This window comes from Nomascus leucogenys, chromosome 22a (assembly GCF_006542625.1).
Source record: "Nomascus leucogenys isolate Asia chromosome 22a, Asia_NLE_v1, whole genome shotgun sequence".
Classification (NCBI taxonomy): Eukaryota; Metazoa; Chordata; class Mammalia; order Primates; family Hylobatidae; genus Nomascus; species Nomascus leucogenys.
In genome coordinates, this window is record NC_044402.1 from 133,079,504 (window position 1) to 133,102,152 (window position 22,649).

Sequence of the window (22,649 nt, forward strand, 5' to 3'; positions counted from 1 at the left end):
CTCAAAGAAAAAAAAAAAAACTTTTCCATAAAGCTCCAGTAGACATCCCGCAGGTCAAAACATCACATGGCTAGCCTATCTGAAGGGAGACTAGGAAATGAGTATCTTGCTCTACCAGCCATTATAACAGAGGGTGGCAAAGGAGAAATAGTATTAGACAATTCTACAGATGATTTTCTCTGAATGGGTCTTGTCCCTGCACACGTAACCCCTCCAAGAAACTGCCATTCCTCATTGATGATTTACCCTTCAGAGAACACCAAGAAGGCTTCTAGGCCGTCTATCCCAGAGCAGAAAGGGAGAAAACAGGAGGGTGGGGGGTAGGGGATGCAGGGACAGGTGGTCCACTCTTCAGCAGTGCTTCCTGAACACGGAGGCCATTGATGAATTTGGTAAAGTGTGGGCATGGAGGAGAGTAAAGAGGTGGAGAGAAACTGGTCTGCAAAAGAGGATAAGAAAACTGCATCTAGGGGGACCAGAAAGCAAAATGGAAAGGCAAGGGTCTCAGAAGTGAGAAGGAAACAAGGGCTTTGTAAATTCCAGGAAAAGTGGGCCACACAGAGAGAAGCTCACTGGGGGGGATGCCGAGTGAGGGGGAAGCTCAGGGAGGAGGAAGCTCAGGGAGGAGGAAGCTCGGGGAGGAGGAAGCTCGGGGAGGAGGAAGCCCAGGGAAAGGGAAGCCCAGTGAGGGGGAAGCTCAGGGAGGGGGAGGGAGAAGCTCTGGGAGGAGGAAGCTCAGGGAAAAGGAAGCTCAGTGAGGGGGAAGCTCAGCGAGGGGGAAGTTCAGGGAGAGTGATGCTGAGTGAGGGGGATGCTGAGTGAGGGGGATGCCGAGTGAGAGGGATGCCCAGTGAGGGGGATGTTGAGTGAGGGGGATGCTGAGTGAGGGGGATGCAGAGTGAGGGGGATGTCAAGTGAGAGGGATGCCCAGTGAGGGGGATGTTGAGTGAGGGGGATGCCGAGTGAGGGGGATGCCGAGTGAGGGGGATGCCGAGTGAGGGGGATGCCGAGTGAGGGGGATGCCGAGTGAGGGGGATGTTGAGTGAGGAGGATGCGGAGTGAGGGGGATGCCGAGTGAGGGGGATGCCGAGTGAGGGGGATGCCGAGTGAGGGGGATGCTGAGTGAGGGGGATGCTGAATGAGGGGGATGCACAGTGAGGGGGATGCCCAGTGGCAGGCCGAGATGGGTGGATCACTTGAGTTCAGGAGTTCAAGACTGGCCTGGTCAACATGGTGAAACCCTGTCTCTACTAAAAATACAAGAAAAAAAAAAAAGAAGAAAAAAAAATTAGCCAGGCGTGTTGGCACGTGCCAGTAGTCCCAGCTACTCAGAAGGCGGAAGTAGAAGAATCAAGGTGGAGGTTGTAGTGAGCCAAGATCGCACCACTGCACTCCAGCAAAAAACAAACAAACAAACAAACCCTCGCATGCCTACCCAACAGCCTTCACACCCACCCAAATCCTGACTCCCTGGAGGGAGTAGGAGGGTGTCCACCTCAACCCTCTCTAGAGCCACTGTCAGGTTCCTCGGCGACCTGCCTTCCCTACCACACCCAGCTGGCCCTGGCTGTCCTTGGCCCCCATGTGGAACATGGAGGTGGGGCTGGGACAACTGAGCCCGAGTTGGGACTGGAAGGTGGAAGTCTCTTTTGGGGCAGACGGGGCCCCTGTTCCCCTCTCCAGCCCAAGTAACCTGAGCCCAGCATTGTGTCCATCCTGGAACAGCTGACAAGGCTGTGGTCAGACAGCTGGTGGGGCTGGGCCAGGCTGGCTGGGCTGGCTGGGGTGGGAGTGTAGGCTGTTATATGACACCCAGAGCCCATCTCTCTCTGCCCCAGACCTTGGAGCTGTTGTCCCACCCCTGTCACTGCAGAGAGCTGAGGCACCATGCATGGGGGCCAGGGGCTGCTGCTCCTCCTGCTGCTGCTGGCTGTCTGCCTGGGTGGGACACAAAGGAATCTCAGCCTGGGGAGTCCCAGAGCTGGGGTCCACAGCCTCAGGGGATGGAGGGTCTGAGGGCTATTGGGGCCTGCCCTGGATCCAGCTCCCTGAGTCCCCACTTCACACCCCCAGGGCCTCCCCGCTTTTTCCACCTCCAAGCTCCTGCTAGGCTCACGCCTGTCTATTGCAGGGGCCCAGGGCCGGAACCAGGAGGAGCGCCTGCTCGCAGACCTGATGCAAAACTACGACCCCAACCTGAGGCCCGCGGAACGAGACTCGGATGTGGTCAATGTCAGCCTGAAGCTAACCCTCACCAACCTCATCTCCCTGGTAAGCCGCAGGGTGGAGGAGGGCTCAGCGCACCAGGCCGTCGGACCTGCTGGGGATAGCATGGGGCAGCTCCAGCCACCAACAGGTTGGAGGGCCCTGCAGCGGACAGGCTGGGGTCTGGAAAACCCCCATGGTTGTGGGGGAGTACTATCAAGAGGCTGGGGGATGCTTGGCCCCACTGGTGGCCTGTGGGGACTGGCACTGAAGTCAGGGGCTGAGCCCTCCATACTGCACCCTTGCACCCCCAGAACGAGCGAGAGGAAGCCCTCACCACCAATGTCTGGATAGAGATGGTAAGAGGCCACCCTGCCACCCTCCTTCCATCAGGGGTCCCACCCCACCACCCCAAGGCCTCCTGAGAGTTGCCTGCCCCGTTCCTGCCTCTTCTGTCCTCTTGCGCTGGATGCCCGCTCCTAGGGGTGTGGTGCAGCGGACGGCAGAGGCCTAGCAACTGCCCCTCCCCCTGCAGCAGTGGCGCGACTATCGCCTGCGCTGGGATCCGCGAGACTACGAAGGCCTGTGGGTGCTGAGGGTGCCGTCCACCATGGTGTGGCGGCCGGATATCGTGCTGGAGAACAAGTGAGGAGGCGGCACAGGCAGGGGTGTGGGGGACAAAGCACACAGGGTCTGGGCCCAGCAGAACAAGGGGGCTCTGAGAAAAGAGAAAGATGAGCAGAGGGTGCAAATCAGGCACCTGTGGGGCTAGGGAAGAACTGGATGGAGCAGGTGCCGAGGGCAGGGCCTTGGGTATGGCCTCTGACCCCAGGGCCAGCAGACCAGACCCTACGCCAGGCTCCATCTCCTCTGGGCTGGGCCACCTGGGTGGGCTGCTCCCTTCCCTGTAACACAGGGCCGCTGACGGGTCCTATAGAAGCTGGTGGGAGTCAACAAGACAGGCATGAAAAGTGCATCACTCGGGGGCTGGCACATGGTGTGGGCTTAACATGTTAGTCGCTATTATGACTATTATTATTATTATTATTAAAACTAGAGAGAGAAAGAGAAGCAGAAATTAGGAGGTGGTGCCTGAGGAAGTCTGTCTGGGGCGGGAGGTGGCAGGAGGATTGCTGGGGGGGACCTAGTGGTCCGGGTGGGAACCAGTCAGGGGGTGACAGGCTGGTAGGGACTGATGTCCCCAGGCCCCTATCCACATGGGGCACAGGGGCTGGTCTGGGGCTGGGGTGTCAGGGGCTGAGCCCACAGCCTCGTGGCCTGGCCTGTTCTGTGCACACAGTGTGGACGGTGTCTTCGAGGTGGCCCTCTACTGCAATGTGCTCGTGTCCCCGGACGGCTGTATCTACTGGCTGCCGCCTGCCATCTTCCGTTCCGCCTGCTCTATCTCAGTCACCTACTTCCCCTTCGACTGGCAGAACTGCTCCCTTATCTTCCAGTGAGGCCATTTATTGGGGAGGATTAAGAGAGCTGCTCTCAGAGGGGCCTGGGCAGTGGTGGGGTAAGGCCTGGGCAAGGCTTCTGGCCTTGGCTCTGGCAGCACCTACAGGCCTGGCTCCATCTCCCCTGGGCCTCTGTGCCCATCTCAGGCTAAGACGCCTGAAAGTGCCCAAGCTCTCCCTGCTAAGCCCGAGTCCCCTCACTCATCCTCCTTTACTGCCTCAGTTTCCTCGTCTGTGCCCCAAGGGGAGACATTCACGCCTGGGGTGCGTGGGTGAGAAGGCACACATGCACACAAGATGCATGCCTGCGCACACACGAAACCACTGTACACTCCAGGCCCACAGGGAGGCGGGGCTGTCCTGTGAGAGAGGGGCCCTGGCAGGGAATCCAGCGGAAGCATGTATGCAACCAAGCCACCCCTGGGGGTCTCTGGGTCTGTTTCCTCAAACCTAAGTGTGGGGAGGAGGGCCCGGGGGAGGGTTCTCCTGTATCTTAGAGGAGCAGTTTTTCCACAAGCAAAACTGGCAGGGAGACTCCCCTCCGTAGACACAGGGGTCCTCCTTAGGTAGGCATGTATTTTCTACATTGCCATCATCAGCCCCTCCTGCCAGACAGCAGTGGGAGAGACAAATGCAGAGTGACCTGGGCCCATCAGCCAGGTGAGGGCCCTGCAGCCTCCTGGGCCTTCAACTCAATCTTCCTGACCCCAAAGAGCCCCAGGTCCCCCTGCTCTCCATATCTCACCACTGGGGTTTTACAGAGAACTCAGAAAGCGTGGGGCTGCATTTTGTTGAAGCAAAGCTGCGCACACTTGTCCCCAGATGGTCATCCCCATGCAGTCATGGCAGGTCTACCCACTCACATTTAGCCTCTTTCCTCTGTGACTCCCAGGTCCCAGACTTACAGCACCAATGAGATTGATCTGCAGCTGAGTCAGGAAGATGGCCAGACCATCGAGTGGATTTTCATTGACCCTGAGGCCTTCACAGGTAACCCCCACCTAAGGGCTCCCCAGGCAGCCTCATCCAGGGCTCCTGCTGGACCCAGCTATGGTCAAGGCTGGACCAAGGTCAAATCCCTCCCATGTAACTCAAAATGAAAACTACAGCAAACCATAAAATATGCTTTTTAAAACGTCCAACAAAGCTCTGACTTTCCTCATGATAATGACTCCAATTTTAGAAGAGGCTCGAGTATCCAATCTCCCACCCCACTTCTGTCCCTCAAGGGTGCCTCCCCTGCTGGTGCTCCTTAGGGCGCATGCTGCCCTTGCAGCTGGGTCACTCGGCTGCAGGGATCTGCCTAGCCCACACTTCCTGTGCCCACTCCTGCCTGCCTGCCCGCCCGCAGAGAATGGGGAGTGGGCCATCCAGCACCGACCAGCCAAGATGCTCCTGGACCCAGCGGCACCAGCCCAGGAGGCAGGCCACCAGAAGGTGGTGTTCTACCTGCTCATCCAGCGCAAGCCCCTCTTCTACGTCATCAACATCATCGCCCCCTGTGTGCTCATCTCCTCCGTCGCCATCCTCATCTACTTCCTTCCTGCCAAGGGTACCTGGAGCCTATGGGAGGGAGCCGTCCAGTAGCACAGGGGATACCTGGGAGGCCGGGGTGGGCCCTACCTGGGGCACAGAGTGGCATTATGACCCAGGAGAGAGGCAGTGGGCTACTTCTGGGTAAGGGGTTCCTCTGTGGGTGGGGGAGGTAGGAACCTGCTCTGAGAACCTCTCGGTCACGGGTAGCTGGGGGCCAGAAGTGTACCGTCGCCATCAACGTGCTCCTGGCCCAGACTGTCTTCCTCTTCCTTGTGGCCAAGAAGGTGCCTGAAACCTCCCAGGCGGTGCCACTCATCAGCAAGTAAGGCTGGTCTTCATGCCCACCCGCCTACCCCACTCTCCCTTCTTGGGAGCACGATGGCCTCCTGCACTGCCCTCTTGCCCTCCATCCACCCCACCATCCTCAATTCAGGAGGCCTGAGGGGGGCAGCCACTAAGGGTGGGGGTGGCATCATGGTATGGGCTGCCAGCTCCTGCCCACTCCACCCTGACAGGTATCTGACCTTCCTCCTGGTGGTGACCATCCTCATTGTCGTGAATGCTGTGGTTGTGCTCAATGTCTCCTTGCGGTCTCCACACACACACTCCATGGCCCGAGGGGTCCGCAAGGCAAGGACCCTCCCTGCCCACTTGAACATCCTGCTGCCCACTCCCCTACGCCTCCCTCTCGCACGCCCCGGCCGTACTCCTCACCTGTGGCATTCCACAGCACACCCATCCTGGGTGTATCTGGAAGCATGGACCAAAATCGATTACAGTAATACAGTAATGAAATTGCTTCCTGGGTGCCAGGGATATTACAAATGTTAATGTATTTCACCTTCATAAAACCCATATCGTCTCCAGTTACAGATGAGGACATTGAGGCGCAGAGAGGTTAAGTAACCTGCCCAAGAAAGTGCACTACAAAGTCGAAAAAGCAGGAGTCTGCCAGGGCAGCCTGACTCCAGTCTGTGTGACCTGTAACCCACCTGCAGCCTTCAGCTTGGGCCCTTGGTGCACATGCAGATTCCCAGGCCTGCCCCAGGCATTCTAGGCCAGAATAGCATCAGGGTTGGGGGCAGGAATCTGTGTTTGTAACAAGTGCCCTGATGATTCTGATGTGCACTGAAGTTTGGGGACCCAGGCTCGTGTCCAGTACAGAAAGCTTTACCAAGGCCACATCACTGCCCCGATATGCTGCCTCCATGGTGCCTAGCAGCACAAGCCCTTCACGCCAACCTCCAGCTTCTGCTCTGAAGCTCTGCCTGCTGCCCTAGTGAAGCCACCCCCTCTCTAGGTGTTCCTGAGGCTCTTGCCCCAGCTGCTGAGGATGCACGTTCGCCCACTGGCCCCGGTAGCTGTGCAGGACACCCAGTCCCGGCTACAGAATGGCTCCTCTGGATGGTTGATCACAACTGGGGAGGAGGTGGCCCTCTGCCTGCCTCGCAGTGAACTCCTCTTCCAGCAGTGGCAGCGGCAAGGGCTGGTGGCGGCAGCGCTGGAGAAGCTAGGTGAGACACAGCAGGTGTGCCTGGGGACAGTCCTCCCCTGGGACCCCAGCTGGGGAGATGAGTGCTGGAGAAGTGCCCAGGTCAGGGAGCGAGGAGCTGGGGTCCCTAAGGAGAGGCCGTCTTCTCTGCCTGTTTCTCCTCCATTCTACTCCCAAACCTTATCCTTTCTCTTTACCAGAGAAAGGCCCAGAGTTAGGGCCGAGCCAGTTCTGTGGCAGCCTGAAGCAGGCTGCCCCAGCCATCCAGGCCTGTGTGGAAGCCTGCAACCTCATTGCCCGTGCCCGGCACCAGCAGAGTCACTTTGACAATGTAAGCTGAGTCAGGGTGGGGTGGAGGTGGAGTGAGTACCTGGGCTTGGACCTGTGATAGAGACAGGATGAGTGGGGTGGCCAAGATAGGGCAGTGGGATGGAAAAACAGGAGGCTGGGCGCAGTGGCTCACATCTGTAATCCCAGCACTTTGGGAGGCCGAGGCGGGTGGATCACCTGAAGTCAGGAGTTTGAGACCAGCCTGGCCAACATGGCAAAACCCTATCTCTACCAAAAATACCAAAAATTAGCTGGGTGTGGTGGTGGGCACCTGTATTCCCAGCTACTCAGGAGGCTGAGGCAGGAGAACCTGGGAGGCGGAGGTTGCAGTGAGCAGAGCCGAGATCGCACCACTGCACTCTGGCCTGGATGAAAGAGTGAGACGTGAGACTCCGTCTCAAAAAAAAAAAAAGAAAGAAAGAAAAAGGAACAGGGGCAGGGGGGACACCTCAGGGCCAGGGGGCCATGGAATTAGCCACCAGTTGGGACCTGGACATAGGTAAGAAGGGCCCCAGGAAATGGAGACATGGGCCTGCTGGAAGCCCAAGGATGAGAACAGGACCCAGGGAAGACCTGGTGCCACCGCTGGTTATCCCACACCTGCCTCCCACCCTCAGGGGAATGAGGAGTGGTTCCTGGTGGGCCGAGTGCTGGACCGCGTCTGCTTCCTGGCCATGCTCTCGCTCTTCGTCTGTGGCACGGCTGGCATCTTCCTCATGGCCCACTACAACCGGGTGCCGGCCCTGCCATTCCCTGGAGATCCACGCCCCTACCTGCCCTCACCAGACTGAGCCAACCAACCACTGCGGGGCATGTGGGAGTCACACACGTGGGTCACACTGAGTCTTAATAAGCCACGTTCTCCTACTGAGGTCCTAAGTGTGCTCTTTGGGAAGTGCCTTTCAGGGCTGTGTGAGCCAAACGGCCCTGAGAAAAGCTGGGGAAAGAGTCTGAGCTGGAGTCCGGGAGTGGTTGGGGGTAGGCTGTGGTTAGAGTGTGCTGCTGCAGTCAGCATGAACGCGGGATTGGCTAGCTCACCCTGGCACCAGCCACCCCTCCACTCAGTGCACTCCCCTCACTTAGGCAAAGCATTATTCATTCCCATCAGTCTGAAGCCCGAAGGACTGTTTTGTATAATACCTTCGGACTTGGGACTGGCTCCCCTTTTACAAGTTCTCCCTGAAAGAGGGCAGTCACGAGAGGTGTGAAGAGTAGCAGCCGATGCTCTCTCCAAAGCAGGGCAGCAGCCCATGCCCATGCCAGCTGGCATCTCCCCCGCCATGCCCTCTGGATACAATAAGCACCCAATTCTCAACAGCCCCAGTGGCCTTTCCATTCATGTGCATTTTTCTGCCACTGACCACAAGACGATTTCCTGAGTCTAGTAATCCTCTTTTTTTTTTTTTTAGTTTTTGATGTGTTGTTGTTGTTGTTTTGTTTAGTTTTGAGACAGAGCCTCACTCTTGTCATGCAAGCTGGAGTAGAGTGGCATGATCACGGCTCACTGCAGCCTCAACCTCCGGGGCTCAAGCAATGCTCCTGCCTCAGCCCCCCACAGGCATGCACCACTACACCCAACTGCTTTTAAATTTTTAGTAGAGATGAGGTTTTGCTATGTTGCCTAGGTTGGTCTTGAACTCCTGAGCTCAAGTGATCCTCCCACTTGAGTCTTGGGATTACAGGCATAAGCCACTGTACCTGGCCTCCTTTTTAATTAAGAGCTCCTCACAGCAGTATGGACAAGCAAGAGTCATTATTCCCCATGTTATATAGGCAAATTGAGCCTAGAGTAAGAAGGACTCCACACAACACTGGTGGTTAAACAAGGTTTGAAGTCCAGAATTCCTGACTCTGACCCAGTCTGACACTCTAACATTCTACGGCCTGAAAAACAGGCCCTTCTTCCCAAAGGATGGTTAAGACAAGGAAGAGCTAGGCAAGACGAGGTGTGGAGTTAACAGACAGCTACTGAGCTCTTCATTCCAGGAGGAGACTTTGACTGGCCTCCCTTGACCCCACTAATCAGGTAGTAAGGCAATAAGCTGGGGTCTTCCTAGGGGAGAAGCAAGGTCCTGCTCTGAGATTACAGCCAGCACACGAGTTCGGCTGGTAACCAGGGGACACCCTTGGGCAAGTCACCTATGCTCCCTGAGCCTGTTCCCTCATCTGTAAATAAGGTGCAAAAAATAATCCATTCCTGGCCAGGTGTGGTGGCTCACACCTATCATCCCAGCACCTTGGGAGGACAAGGTGGGTGGATTGCTTGAGCTCAGGAGCCCAGGAACCCAGAAAGCCAGCCTGGGCAACATGGGGACACCCGGTCTCTATCAAAAAACACAAAACTTAGCTGGGCGTGGTGATGTATGCCTATAGTCCCAGTTACTCGGGAGGCTGAGGTGGGAAGATCGTTTGAGTCCAGGAGGTCTAGGCTGCAGTGAGCTGTGATCATGTGACTGCACTCCAGCCTGATGACACAGTAAGACCCTGTCTCAAAAACAAAAAAATTACAAAACTAAAAAAAAAAAAAGTGAAAGTGCCACATAAAGGCCTGACAACAGGATATGCTGGCAGGAGGGGACCTTGGAAATATGCCCTCCCTCCAAGCACAGGATTGCTGTCTTTCGGATTCAATCACCAGCAAGTTCATTTTATTTACTCCAGTGTGAGTCTGTGTCTGTGCATGCATAGTGTGTTTGAAGCAAGTGCAGAGTCAGAGCTCTAGAGTCCTAGAGGAGTTAGGGAGAGTGGGGAAGAACTTCAATCAGGGAGGGAATCTGATGACAGTGGGACCATTTCAGGTTCCCATCAGCCCCTTACTGGCCGTGTATCTGGCACAAGTCTCTCAACCTCTCTGAAAGCCTCAGAGGGCAGAGGATTAGCTCCTTGTACACAATAAGCACTCAGAGGTTAACATTAGCTGCCGTTACTATAGGTTACGGTCTCATGGGATCCATAGAGCAACCTAAGGAGGTAGGTCGAGGCGTACCTCAAAGATATTGCAGGTTCAGTTCCAGACCAACGTAAGAGAGCAAGTCACATGAATGGTCTTGGTTTCTCAATGCATATAAAAGTTATGTTTACACTATACTGTAGACTAGCAAGAGTGCAATAGCATTGTCTAATAAAACAATATACATACCTAAATTTAAAAATACTTTATTGCTACAAAATGCTAATGATCAATCTGAGCCTTCGGTGAGTCGTACTCTTTTTGCTGGTGGAGGGTCTTGCCTCGAGGTTGACGGCTGCTGACTGATCAGGGTGGTGGCTGCTGAAGGTTGGGGTGACTGTGGCAATTTCCTAAAATAAGACATCAGTGAAGTTTGTCGCATCAGTTGACTCTTCCTTTCATGAAAGATTTCTCTGTAGCATGCGATGCTGTTTGATAGCATTTTGCCCACAGTAGAGCTTCTTTCAAAATTGGAGTCAATCCTCTCAAACCCTGCTGCTGCTTTATCAACTAAGTTTATGTAATATTCTAAATCCTTTGTTGTCATTTCAACAATGTTCATGGCATCTTCACCAGGTGTAGATTCCATCTCAAGAAACCATTTTCTTTGCGCCTCCATAAGAAACAACTCCTCATCTGTTAAAGTTTTATCATGAGATTGCAGCAATTCAGTTACATCTTCAGGCTCTACTTCTAATTCTAGTTCTCTTGCTATTTCCACCACATCTGCACTTACTTCCTCCACTGAAGTCTTGAACCCCTCATAGTCATCAATGAGGGTGGGAATCAACTTCTTCCAAACTCCTGTTAATGTTGACATTTTGACCTCCTCCCATGAATCACGAATGTTTTTAATGGCATCTAAAATGGTGAATCCTTTCCAGAAGGTTTTCAATTTGCTTTGCCCAGATCCATCAGAGACATCACTATCCATGGCAGCTAAAGCCTTATGAAATGTATTTCTCAAATAATAAGACTTGAAGGTCGAAATTACCCCTTGATCCATGGGCTGCAGAATGGATGTTGTGTTAGCAGGCATGAAAACAACATTAATCTCCTTGTACATCTCCATCAGAGCTCTTGGATGACTAGGGGCATTGTCAATGAGCAGTAATATTTTGAAAGGAATCTTCTTTTCTGAGCAGTAGGTCTCAACAGTGGGTTTAAAATATTCAGTAAACCATGCTGTAAACAGATGTGCTGTCATCCGGGCTTTGCTGTTCCATTTATATAGCACAGGTAGAGTAGATTTAGTATAATTCTTAAGGGCCCTAGGATTTTCAGAATGGTAAATAAGCATTGGCTTCAACTTAAAGTCACCAGCTGCATTAGCCCCTAACAAGAGAGTCAGCCTGTCCTTTGAAGCTTTGAAGCCAGGCACTGACTTCTCCTCTCTAGCTATGAAAGTCCTAGATGGCATCTTCTTCCAATAGAAGGCTGTTTCATCTACATTGAAAATCTGTTGTTTAGTGTAGCCACCTTCGTCAACTATCTTAGCTAAAGCTTCTGGATAACTTGCTGCAGCTTCTACATCAGCACTTGCTGCTTCACCTTGTGCTTTTATGTTATGGAAACGGCTTCTTTCCTTAAACCTCATGAACCAACCTCTGCTAGCTTCAAACTTTTCTTCTGCGGCTTCCACACCTCTCTCAGCTTTCATAGAGTTGAAGAGAGTTAGGGCTTTGTTCTGGATTAGGCTTTGGCTTAAGGGAATGTTGCGGCTGGTCTGATCTTCTATCCAGACCACTAAAACTTTCTCCATATCAGCAATAAGGCTGTTTCGCTTTCTTATCATTCGTGTGTTCATTGGAGTAGCACTTTTAACTTCCTTCAGGAACTTTTCCTTTGCATTTACAACTTGGCTAACTGTTTGCCGCAGGAGGCCTAGCCTTCGGCCTATCTCGGCTTTTGACATACCTTCCTCACTCAGTTTAATCATTTCTAGTTTTTGATTTAAAGTGAGAGACGTGCGACTCTTCCTTTCACTTGAGCACTTAGAGGCCATTGCAGAGTTATTAATTCGCCTAATCTCAATATTGTTGTGTCTCAGGGAATAGGGAGGCCCAAGAAGAGGGAGAGAGATGGGGAACAGTCTGTGGGTGGGGCAGTCAGAACACACACAACATTAAGTTGGACGTCTTATAAAAGACGCTGTATGTGGCACCCCAAAACAATGACAATAGCAACATCAAAGATCACTGATCATAGATCACCATAACAGACACAGAAATCATGAAAAAGTTTGAAATATTTTGAGAATTACCAAAATGTAACACAGAGACACGAAATGAGCACATGCTGTTGGAAAAATGGCGCTGATACAATTGCTGGACTCAGGGCTGCCACAAACCCTCCATTTGTTTTCAGAAAGCCCTATCTGCGAAGCGTAATAAAACGAGGTATGCCATAGTACAGTGGCGGCGCCGCCAACAAAGGAAAGCCTGGGGGAGGTCAAGAGAGATACCGGAGAGTGCGTCCCGCACTGGAGGAAGAGGAAGGTTTTTACCAAGCAGCGAGTCCAGAGCCCGCGCTGTCAACGACGCGGTGCTGCCTTTTTTCCGAGCCGCTGCGGGAGGGGGCCAGGACACGCTCCCTTAGGAGAGCGGACGGGTCACAAGGACCTGGGCAGAGACAGAGCTGAAGCCAGCAGCCAGCTCCGCCACTGAGGCCAACCCTCTGCGCAGCCGCCCTGGGCTGGCGTCCCGAGATAGCCGCTCCCAAACCCGGCCTGCGCGCCGAAGTTCCGTTGCGACCCGCGCAAAACCGGAAGTACCCGGGCCCAAGGCTGAGGGACCCGGTGAAGCGGAAGTCACTCCCTGAGGCAGTGGCGACAGCGGCGGCGAGAGGATGAACAACAAGTTCGACGCGTGAGTGGCTCGTGGCCGCCCCCGGGGCCCCTTCCCCGAACAGTTCCCCCGCGCCCGCCCCCGCTGGGGCTGGGGCGGCGCAAACCCTGCGGCACCGGCTTCCCTGCCGGGATCCGGCTGCGGCCGGACCTGGCCTGGGCTGGCGGGGAGGAGGGGGCTGGGGAGCAATGGATACCGGGGTCCCAGAGACCCCAGGGCCGTCCAAACCGAGGGCGAAGAGCTGGGCCCGGGGGAGGGGTGGCTGTGCCACCCGGTAGGGGGAGATTTTCGGACGCCCCGCCCTGGTGGATGCGGATTGCTTGCGACGTGGAGGGGTGGGGACCTCGTCGGTTTGGGTGTTTCCGCAGTCTGGCCGCGCTGCCTCTGAATCCAGCTTTCCCCACACACTCCCTCTCCCCTCTGAGCCTCAGTTTTCTCATCTGCAGAGTGGGGACGGTAACACCCTTTGTCGTAGAGTTTGGAGGATGCAATGCGGTAATGTGGCTGCTGCCCTCGACGCGGTGGAAGGCTGGCTTAGGAATTATCTTCCTGAGACTCTTCTTACTTTCTTTCTCCTTCACCTCCCGTTCCCGTCTTCCAACACACTCGCCAAGACCTACGTATACTTGTTGCCCTCTCCTGCCCGCTCCGGTTTCTAGTTTCAGCATCAGTTTGGAGGTACAGAGAGAAAATGCAGAAGTATTTTTACTTATCCCCCTCCAAGGATTGTATCTTGAGGTAGAATATGTTCCTTCCTCTCTTCTAGTAGTCTAGCAAATCGACTGTCTCTTCATCTGAAAACCTGGATTTCTAGTCCCAGATTCACCACTTACCATCTGTTTGACTGTAGAAAAGTTACCCAACCTCTAAGCCATTGTTGCTCAAACCACATTAGTGGCTAGTACCCTGCTGCCACACCGGGGTGTGATAAGGGTCAAATCACACTCAGCAATGCTTAAAGATACTTGTGAACATTGCTAACTATTGCGATATAAACTAAAGTGGAATTACTATTAGTTTAGGTTATGATCTGGTGCTTTTGATGGGAAATTGGGGTTTTTCTAATACAGAGAGTACTGTGCAAATTCAGGGAATACTGGATTTCCAACACTCCAGGCAAGTAGGTCCTCAGGAATGTTTTCTGGTTGCTAAGAGGTCTCTGCTACTTGAGAAGGTCTTTGCCCGACCTCTTCTCTGTCCTGCTGTTTAACTGAGCCTATCCCTCTACGAACCTCTCCCCCGCCGCCCCATTTCATCTCTATTGTAAACCCTGCAACACCTAGCTCCAGATCCAAATCCTGCCTCAGTGGAGCTTTCTGGAACCCTTATACCCCTTCCTCCACTGATTTGAACAAATCAAATTTCATCCTAAGAAGACATCTTATGGGTCATCTAGCTCAAACCTACCCAAATCATTTGGGAGTCTGCAGTAAGAATGGTAATAATGGACTTCCACAGGGATCTTGCTAGGTATTTTTCATATATATATATTTTTTGAGACAGGGTCTCGCTGTGTCACCCTGGCTGGAGTGCAGTGGTGTGATTACAGCTCACTGCCCACTCGACCTCCCGGGCACCAGCAATCCTCCCATCTCAGCCTCCAGAGTAGCCGGACTACAGGCGTGTGCCACCCTACCTGGCTAATTTTTTTGTATTTTTTGTAGATACGGGGTTTCACCATGTTGCCCAGGCTGATCTCGAACTCGGGCTCAAGAGATTCACCCACCTTGCCTTCTAAAGTGCTGGGATTACAGGCATGAGCCACCACCCCCAGCCTCATATGTTATTTCTACTCTAACAATTCTGTGAAGGGGATCTTGTTATCTCCTTTCACAGATGAGGAAAGTGAGACTCTGAGGTTAAGGAATGCCCAAGACAAAGGAAGGGCTATCCCAGGTTTGTTGTGTAACCTTGGTTCAAGCACCTTTTGAGAAAAATTAAACTTGCCCTCTTTTTTTTTCTTACCTCTTCTATGATTGAAGAAGCTGGGTCATTTTAATTACTTTGAATTATTAACTACTGTATTGAGCCAAAATCTTTAAACATCTGCCCTCTAGCATTGCAGGGAAAAAAAAGAAAAGCTTTCTTTCATTTGAAATTAGCAATTGAAAACAGCACTCCTGCCCCTAGTTTTATTTTTTTATGTTGTGTTTCATTCAGAAATTCTGTGGTGTTTAGGCCATTGCTGCATATTTGGAGTCTTTACCACATTGCTGTCTTTACTAATCTGTACTCTTCACCACATTGCTCTTAAGGACATGTTCCAGTTTGCCAGAATCCTTCTAGATGTCCAGTGGCTGGAGCTGAGTACAATAGTATATAATCTAATGGGCTCATATTAAAGATTAGCTCTAATCTCCATTACTGTATGGACTCCTCTGAATGAAACCTTTGATTGTAATTGCTTTTGTGGAGAGGAGGTAGATCTATGAAGTCTTTAGATCGCATTGCCATTGATCCTATTGATATGTAAAAACCTAAGATGCTTTCACAAAAACTGCAGTCCTGACTTAAACATAGTTTTCAGATCTAGACAAATGTACTTGATTTTGTCCATATTCTACATCATTTGCTTTTTATTCGATATCGTTAACTTTGGGCCCATTCCTAACTATTGTCTAAACCACTTATTTGGCACTCATTGCTTTGATTCTATAGACCCATTCATTAAACGGAGATTTGTTTTATGCCACTGTCTGATGGTGGGGGTATTAAGATGAATTGAACCAAGGTCCTGCCCACAAGGTATTGGTCTAGTTCAGAGGGTGAGGAAATACCTGGGCAGAAGCTTAGCAAGCTAACTAAAGTGCCTCTCAGTCTGGGCAGCCTCAGAGTTGCTATCTGCCTGAGTTTAGGGAGCACTGACTTTTCAGTCTGAGTTGTATCTTGACTCAAATCCAGCTTGAAGCTGGGAAGAGTAGCTTGTAAGATTTGCCTTAAATGTAGGCTTAGAGGGCAGAGTGGTTGGTTAGTTCCACCCTCAGGTAATAAAAGCACTAGATATAGGTCCATTAGGGTTCCCATTTACTGTCTTAGAAAGGCGCCCTAAGTGGTCCAGGGGTCACAGGAGCATTGTTTCTTCTCTGACAATTATTTTTGTTAGTTTTTTCTCTGTTTCCTGGTAGTGATCAGCAGCAAAACCACTAAAAAGAAAGGAAGGTATATACTTTTCTTGGGGCTAGCAAAAACAAGATGCTGGGATGACTGTACCCCTCTTCAACCAAGATCTAAATGCAAGGGACCCCAGAGGCTATAGTGGGAGTTGGAAGCTAAGAAGAGAGGAAAAGGGTTTGCATCCCAGGGGTGTGTCCTAAAGAAGAGAGTTGTCCTGGGCCTAAGCAGAAGAACCTTTGAGATGTTCTTGATCAGGAGACAGAACTGGCCATGAGAGTATAGCTGGAACAAGTGCAAACATTTATATGGGGAAGTTCAGAAGAGGAGACCCCAACTCAGCCTAGGTTGGAAGAGGTTAGGAAATGTTTCCAAGAGAAAGTGGCCCTCGATCTGAGTCCTGTAGGACAAGTTAACTAGGCAAAGAAGGACTTCTTGAGGAGAGACCACATGATGAGCATAACAGAAGGATAAAATTGGGGCACCAAAATTAGGGTGATACAACTGGAGTGAAAAGAGTTTGTTGGGACCAGGAAGGAGATGATATTGGGACATGTGAGCAGAGCAGGGGCCGTTGCACCATGCTGAGGCGTGGGTATATCTGTGTACCTTTTCTCCTCAGCTAGGTCCTTGGGGACAAGCACTCTGGTAGCTCATACACACCACAGATGCTTGGTAGATGTTGGTAATTTTTAATCTGTAGATCTTGTGTGCTAGACAGGCTCCTTTTGAAAAGGAAACCAAATGTTTAATAAAGGGGAAGGGAATATCATAAGCACAGATGATGGTCTCCTGGAAGTCCAGGGAGGCTGAATAAAAGCCAGAGAGTGGTAGCATTAGCAGCAAAATGAAACTCCCCTCCATTTTCTCTGCTCATCTGCTCCATTCTCTTATCTCATACTGGCTTTCTTTGCTTTTGCTCATTGTCTTAATTGTCTCAGGGCTTTTCTTGCATGGGGCCCATATGGCTGCCCCAGCTCCTGAGTCTATGATCTTTCATCTCCTGGATGAAACGCTGAGGGGAGGAATCTGCTCATATTTTTGAGCAAGGCTCTGGGGCATAGGTTATTGCCCAGGCTGGACTGCCCTTTGGTCAGGTGACCTTCCTAGTTGTGTCTTGACCAGGGTAGGGATGGGAAGGTTCATGGCACAGGGCATAACCTCCTGAGTATATCCTGCAGCTAGGGCTGTGAAATGGGCAGAGCAGGCACCCCAACATGTGACTAGCTCATTCATTCTAATATTTATTGGGTACTTTTAATGTACTAGGCACTGGGGATTCATGGGCAAAAAAAACCAGACTACAAATACAAAGTACCCTGCAACGTGTTTATGTATCTGCATAGGATAGTATCTGAATTATAATTGGAGCATTTCTAGTACCATTCTTGAGAACTGCCTAATTTCATTTGACCACACATACAGTTAATTGGGGTGAGAAAGATGATTGGAGAGAAGATGTGTGATGAGTTAATGGTCCAGCCCTAGAATAAATGGCTTTCTTATTGTCTTTGCAAACTCACCTTCCATTTATCTTTTTGTCAGGATCCAGTGATTTTTAGGTGTACCTGAAAGCCTTGAGGTAGTTTGACTGCTCATGAAAGGGTAATCCCTAAAGTTCGTTTGACTCTGTGCTTATGAAGCAAGAATACATTTATTCTTTCTTTCAGTCGTTTATTTTTCCTTTTGGTTTACCATTTATTCAGCATCTTCTAGTGCCGCATATTAAGGCAACATCTTGCCCTGGGTGCTGGAGATACCGAGATGAAGTAAGACACTGCTCTAAGGGAACTCTCTCTCTAGTAGGAAAAGCAGACATGGGAGGAATGGTGTCCAGACCGAAGGGGTGGTGTTTGCAAATGGCACTGATACGGCAATATAGATTGCTAGAGGAGGAGGATCCTGGCTGGCAGGAGTCAGATTCTAGAGGATCTTAGATTTTGCTGTACTTTGTCTTAGAGGGTAGGCATCAAAAAGCGAGGGACAGTTGAAAGTTTAAAGCATGGAAGTTAAATGTCAGATTTGCACTTAAAAAGATAATGCTAGTGAAAGGATGGATAGAGAGTGAGAGATTTGTGTCAGGAAGACCATTGAGGAATTTATTATATGATTGACATGTCAGAAGAAGAGGGCCTAAACTAAAGTAGTGACAGTGGGTGTAGAAGAGGTGGTAAGGAGAAGTGGCAAAGCAGATAGTATGTTTTTAACCTTCATTTGAAATGTCAAAGCATTAGAGACTCTTCTCATATTTTACTCCATTTTTGGCAGGGAAAACAATCCCTTAAACTGTATACCTTAAGCATTCCCTTTAACTGGTTCTCTGTGTGGCTTTTTAGAAAACTGAAAGACAGTGCTTTGTGGAGTTCCAAAGTTAGCTGATGGGTGTTTCGTTTTTGTTTAATCCTCCTAATTTGCCTGTCTGTGTTATTTTGCCCTTCTCACATCTCAGGGCCTGAATTTGAGTGACTTTGTGTTGGTTGCATAGTAGTTGATATGACCTGGTGGCTTTGTTAGGTAAGCAAGTATTGACTTCGTCACAGAATTGTATTGTGTTGCCTTTCCATTCAGTTTGAAAGATGATGACAGTGGGGACCATGATCAGAATGAAGAAAACAGCACACAGAAAGATGGTGAGAAGGAAAAAACAGAACGAGACAAGAATCAGACCAGTAGCAAGAGAAAGGTGAGTGTTGGCTGCACAGATGTAGTTGCCTTTGAACTTGAGACTTTATTATCTTGTGGAATCTGTTTATCTGGAAGATACCAGATTAACTTGATGGCATCCTGTGTTGGAATATCTGACTTTGTTCTCAGAAAAACATTGTGCAATCATTGACATTCATTTTCGGACCTAGAACTTTTCTCTTGCCACAGAATCTTGAGATGCTGCCTTGGTCTCAACATTCTCCTAGCCTGAGATGGAGGAGATGAGCCCTGGAGCTTAATAAGGCTGTTAGCTGCTTCATAAGCCACTACCTAGTGTTTCAAATCCTACATGCCCCTTGAAATTGTAGACAGTTTAGTCAGCAATAGTCTAAGGTGAAAGTGACTTGGAAAAGGGAAAACTTAGGGAATGAGAGAGAGAGAGATCAATTTTTTCCTTGAAATATCAAAGCAGGCTGGGTGCCGTGGCTCATGCCTGTAATCCCAGCACTTTGGAAGGCCAAGGTGGGCAGATCACTAGGTCAAGAGATCGAGACCATCCTGGCCAACATGGTGAAACCCCGTCTCTACTAAAAGTATAAAAACTAGCTGGATGCTGTAGCACATGCCTGAAGTCCCAGCTACTGGGGAGGCTGAGGCAGGAGAATCGCTTGAACCCAGGAGGCAGAGGTTGCAGTGAGCTGAGATCGCGCCACTGCACTCCAGCCTAGCGACAGAGTGAGACTGCGTTTCAAAAAACAAACAAAAAAAGAAATATCAAAGCAATCACTAATTCATTTATTCTACAATATTGAGTAACTCTCCAAGGGGCAAGCCATTTTATGCTAGATGCTCAGAGGGCACAAAGGTGAATGAGACTGTGGAAGGGGCTTACCTTTAATAGTACCAATAGTAACAATACTGACATCTGTTGCACAAGTACTCTGTGCCAGGCACTGTGCTCAGCATTGTATATCCACTGATTCATTTGATCCTCTCAGCAGTATTGTGAGATGGTTGTTATTATTTTCCTCATTTTGCAGGTAAGAAGATGAGGCACAGACAGGTTAAGTAACTTGACAGTGATGAATCTCATAGAGGAGGTAGTGCTTGGACTGGGCATATGCTGAGATAAGATACAAACACAAATACCTATTATATGAGGGAGAAAGTTACAAAGGCCATAAGAACACAGGTGAAGTGTTACAGGAATTTAGAATCAGTTAACCACTGAGGAAATGTGCTGTGTAAGCAGAATCTTGGGCACACTGCAGGTAGTCCAGGTTGTATATCCTTTTTTAATTGTGGCGGTGGTAAGGATTGACACTGCAAAATGTTCTCTCAGTCTCAGACCATGTGACAAATGACCAGGACTAACACACCTTCTTTACTTCTAGGCTGTTGTCCCTGGACCGGCAGAGCATCCCCTGCAGTACAACTACACTTTTTGGTACTCCAGGAGAACCCCCGGCCGTCCCACGAGCTCACAGAGCTATGAACAGAATATCAAACAGATTGGCACCTTTGCCTCTGTGAGTTCTTGGTGGATTAATGGAGTGTGCCTTGACAGTTCGTTCATGCCTGTATTGATATGATGTTTATTTACCTTCCTAGTAACCTATTTAAGATTCTGGTTTTCTTAATTGACTGACCTGAGTCTCCGGAGTCAGATTTGTTCATTCTTAGGTTTCTCACTAGATATCCATGGTTAGCATGTAGGTATCAACAAATACGAGAATTGTAGAGTTGATCAGAAGGGCATAATACAAAAGAACAGATTTGGGTTTTTTATTTTTATTTTTTAATTGAGGCAGAGTCTCTTGCTCTGTCTCCCAGGCTGGAATGCAGTGGTATGATCTCGGCTCATTGCAACCTCCGCTTCCTGGGTTCAAGCAGTTCTCCTGCCTCAGCCTCCCGAGTAGCTGAGATTACAGGCGTGTGCCACCACGTCCAGCTAATTTTTGTATTTTTAATAGAAACAGGGTTCCACCATGTTGGCCAGGCTGGTCTGGAACTCCTGACCTTAGGTAATCCACCCGCCTTGGCCTCCCAAAATGCTGGATTACAGGAGTGAGCCGCTGCACCTGGCCCTGTTTTGTTTGTTTTTTAAGTATATATTTATGGAGTCCTTACTAAGTTCAAAGTGTCATGAATACAGAAGTTTATAATACATGGTGTCTATCTTCATGAAGTTTGACAGTAAAGTGAAAAATTTTGAAAGTTTTGTATTTAAGAACCTCCCATTAGGGTTTTGGCTGTGTTAATGATTATGCATAAAATATTTTTTTCCTGTGTTCAGAAAGAAAATGAAATCTCTAATAATTACTTTTGTGGGTACTGTTAGAGAGCCCAGACTGTCTCATCTCTCTCCCAGGTGACTTGGTTTGTGTACCCCAAGAATCCATCTGCAACTAACACCACTCTAGTTGAACAAAGGTTATTATGTACCCAGTGTGTGCTGTACATTCAATCTCTGGGCAGACTCAAATGTGGGGTTTGTCATTTTCTTGAAATTGGTGAAGTATTAGTTCTGTTTAAAATGCAGAAACTAGAAAAGAATACTCCAGTAGGAAATACTACAACAAACTGCTAAGGAGGAAGGACATATAATACCTACTTTATTTGTATAATTTCCTTCCAACATTATGATAGCCCTATGAGGTCAGTGCTATTATCCATATTTTACAAATGAGGAAAGTAAAACTTGGGTTAAGTATCTGATCTAAAGTCTCAAGTTACGGTGGGGCACGGTGGCTCATGCCTGTAATCCCACCACTTTGGGAGGCTGAGGTGGGAAGATTGTTTGAGCCCAGGAGTTTGAGACCAGCCTAGGCAACGTGATGAGACCCTGCCTCTACAAAAAAAATTTAAAATTAGCTGGCTTGGAGAAAAGGGGAGCATTAAAAAAAAAAAAAAAAAAAAAAAAAAAAAAAACGCTGGCCATGTTGGCATGCACCTGTGGTCCCAACTACTCAGGAGGCTGAGGCAGGAGGATCAGTTGAGCCCAGGAGGTTGAGACTACAGTGAGCCATTTTTTTGCCACTGCACTCTAGCCTGGGCAACAGAGATAGACCCTGTCTAAAAAAATTTTTAAATTCTCCAGTCAGTCATAATTCACTGGATTAAGTCGAGGAGCCAGTATAATTGAAACTCAGGTACAGAAGCTTCCAGATAGCTGAACACATGGAGGTGCCTGGAGGGTGTTGTGCCTAGAGGGGACATAGAAGCTCCCTGAACCTTCCTCCATACCTTCCCACATACCTTGCCCTACACATCTCTTCATCTGTATCCTTTGTTTATAATAAACCAGTAGTGTAGGGTACCAAGACCATAACTGGGGAAAGAATCGTCTTTTCAACAAACAGTGCTGAGACAACTGGATTTCCAGGTGCAGAAGAATGAATTTGCATTCCTTCCTGACACCATACACAAAAAGTAACTAAAAATGGATCATAGACCTAAATGTAAAAGCTAAAATTATAAAATTCTTAGAAGAAAATATTAGTAAATCTTAATGACCTTAGGTTAGGCAAAGCCTTCTTAAATAACACACTAAACGCACAAGGAGCAAAAGATTAAATACTTGGCTGGGCGTGGTGACTCATGCCTATAATCCTAGTATTTTGGGAGGCCAAGGCAGGAGGATGACTTGAGCTCAAGTTTGAGACCAGCCTGGGCAACATAGTGAGACCCCATCTCTTCAGGATTTCATCAAAATTCAAAACTTTTCTGCTTCAAAGGACGCTATCAAGAAAGTGAAAAGATAGCCTACAAAATGGGGGAAAATACTGCAAATCATATCTAATACTTGTATCTACAATACTCTTACAACTCAGTTATAATCTGCTTAATATGAAATCAACATCATTACTATGCTGAGCTGATAAAATTTCAGCCTAAAGCTGAAATATCTTACTTAGTTCGCCAGTGCTATCTTAGAATCGGCAAACTTAGGGGTTTTTGAAATAATAAACTAGCTTGTGCACTGGTTCATACTTGGTTCAATAAATGCTTGTTGAATGAATTCAAGGCCCTAGTAGGCTTCTAAAAGGAATGAAGGCACAGATCCTGTCCTT

At 49.5% G+C, this 22,649-nt stretch overlaps 3 protein-coding genes across 7 annotated transcripts in view; 2 read left to right on the plus strand and 1 right to left on the minus strand.

Moving 5' to 3' along the window:
• Window positions 1-1,831: 1,831 nt before the first annotated feature.
• Window positions 1,832-10,211, plus strand: CHRNG (cholinergic receptor nicotinic gamma subunit). Of its 2 annotated transcripts, XM_003274747.3 has the most exons (12): window positions 1,832-1,942; window positions 2,132-2,271; window positions 2,520-2,564; window positions 2,741-2,850; window positions 3,506-3,661; window positions 4,558-4,655; window positions 5,017-5,217; window positions 5,409-5,523; window positions 5,717-5,831; window positions 6,502-6,715; window positions 6,894-7,024; window positions 7,641-10,211. In XM_003274747.3, the coding sequence occupies exons 1-12, from the start codon at window positions 1,888-1,890 to the stop codon at window positions 7,812-7,814; spliced, it is 1,554 nt and encodes a 517-aa protein (XP_003274795.2). In that variant the 5' UTR covers window positions 1,832-1,887; the 3' UTR covers window positions 7,815-10,211. The 2 variants fall into 2 exon arrangements, with proteins under 2 accessions (XP_003274795.2, XP_012356431.2); XM_012500977.2 differs by lacking the exon at window positions 3,506-3,661 and having other exon boundaries at window positions 1,888-1,942; window positions 7,641-7,844.
• TIGD1 (tigger transposable element derived 1) lies at window positions 10,071-12,713 on the minus strand. Its single transcript, XM_004092051.3, has one exon. The coding sequence runs from the start codon at window positions 11,976-11,978 to the stop codon at window positions 10,203-10,205; it is 1,776 nt and encodes a 591-aa protein (XP_004092099.1). The 5' UTR covers window positions 11,979-12,713; the 3' UTR covers window positions 10,071-10,202.
• The window catches only part of EIF4E2 (eukaryotic translation initiation factor 4E family member 2), a 32,259-nt gene continuing 22,289 nt past the window's right edge, over window positions 12,680-22,649 (plus strand). For 3 of the 4 annotated variants that reach the window (XM_012500982.2, XM_012500985.2, XM_012500981.2), the window contains exons 1-3: window positions 12,680-12,840; window positions 18,499-18,613; window positions 19,971-20,105. In XM_012500982.2, coding sequence (XP_012356436.1) covers window positions 12,821-12,840; window positions 18,499-18,613; window positions 19,971-20,105 — 270 coding nt within the window. In that variant the 5' untranslated portion in view covers window positions 12,680-12,820. Of the gene's footprint in view, window positions 12,841-12,901; window positions 13,315-18,498; window positions 18,614-19,970; window positions 20,106-22,649 lie in introns of those variants that run through there. The other variant, XM_030802746.1, reaches the window with a different exon arrangement.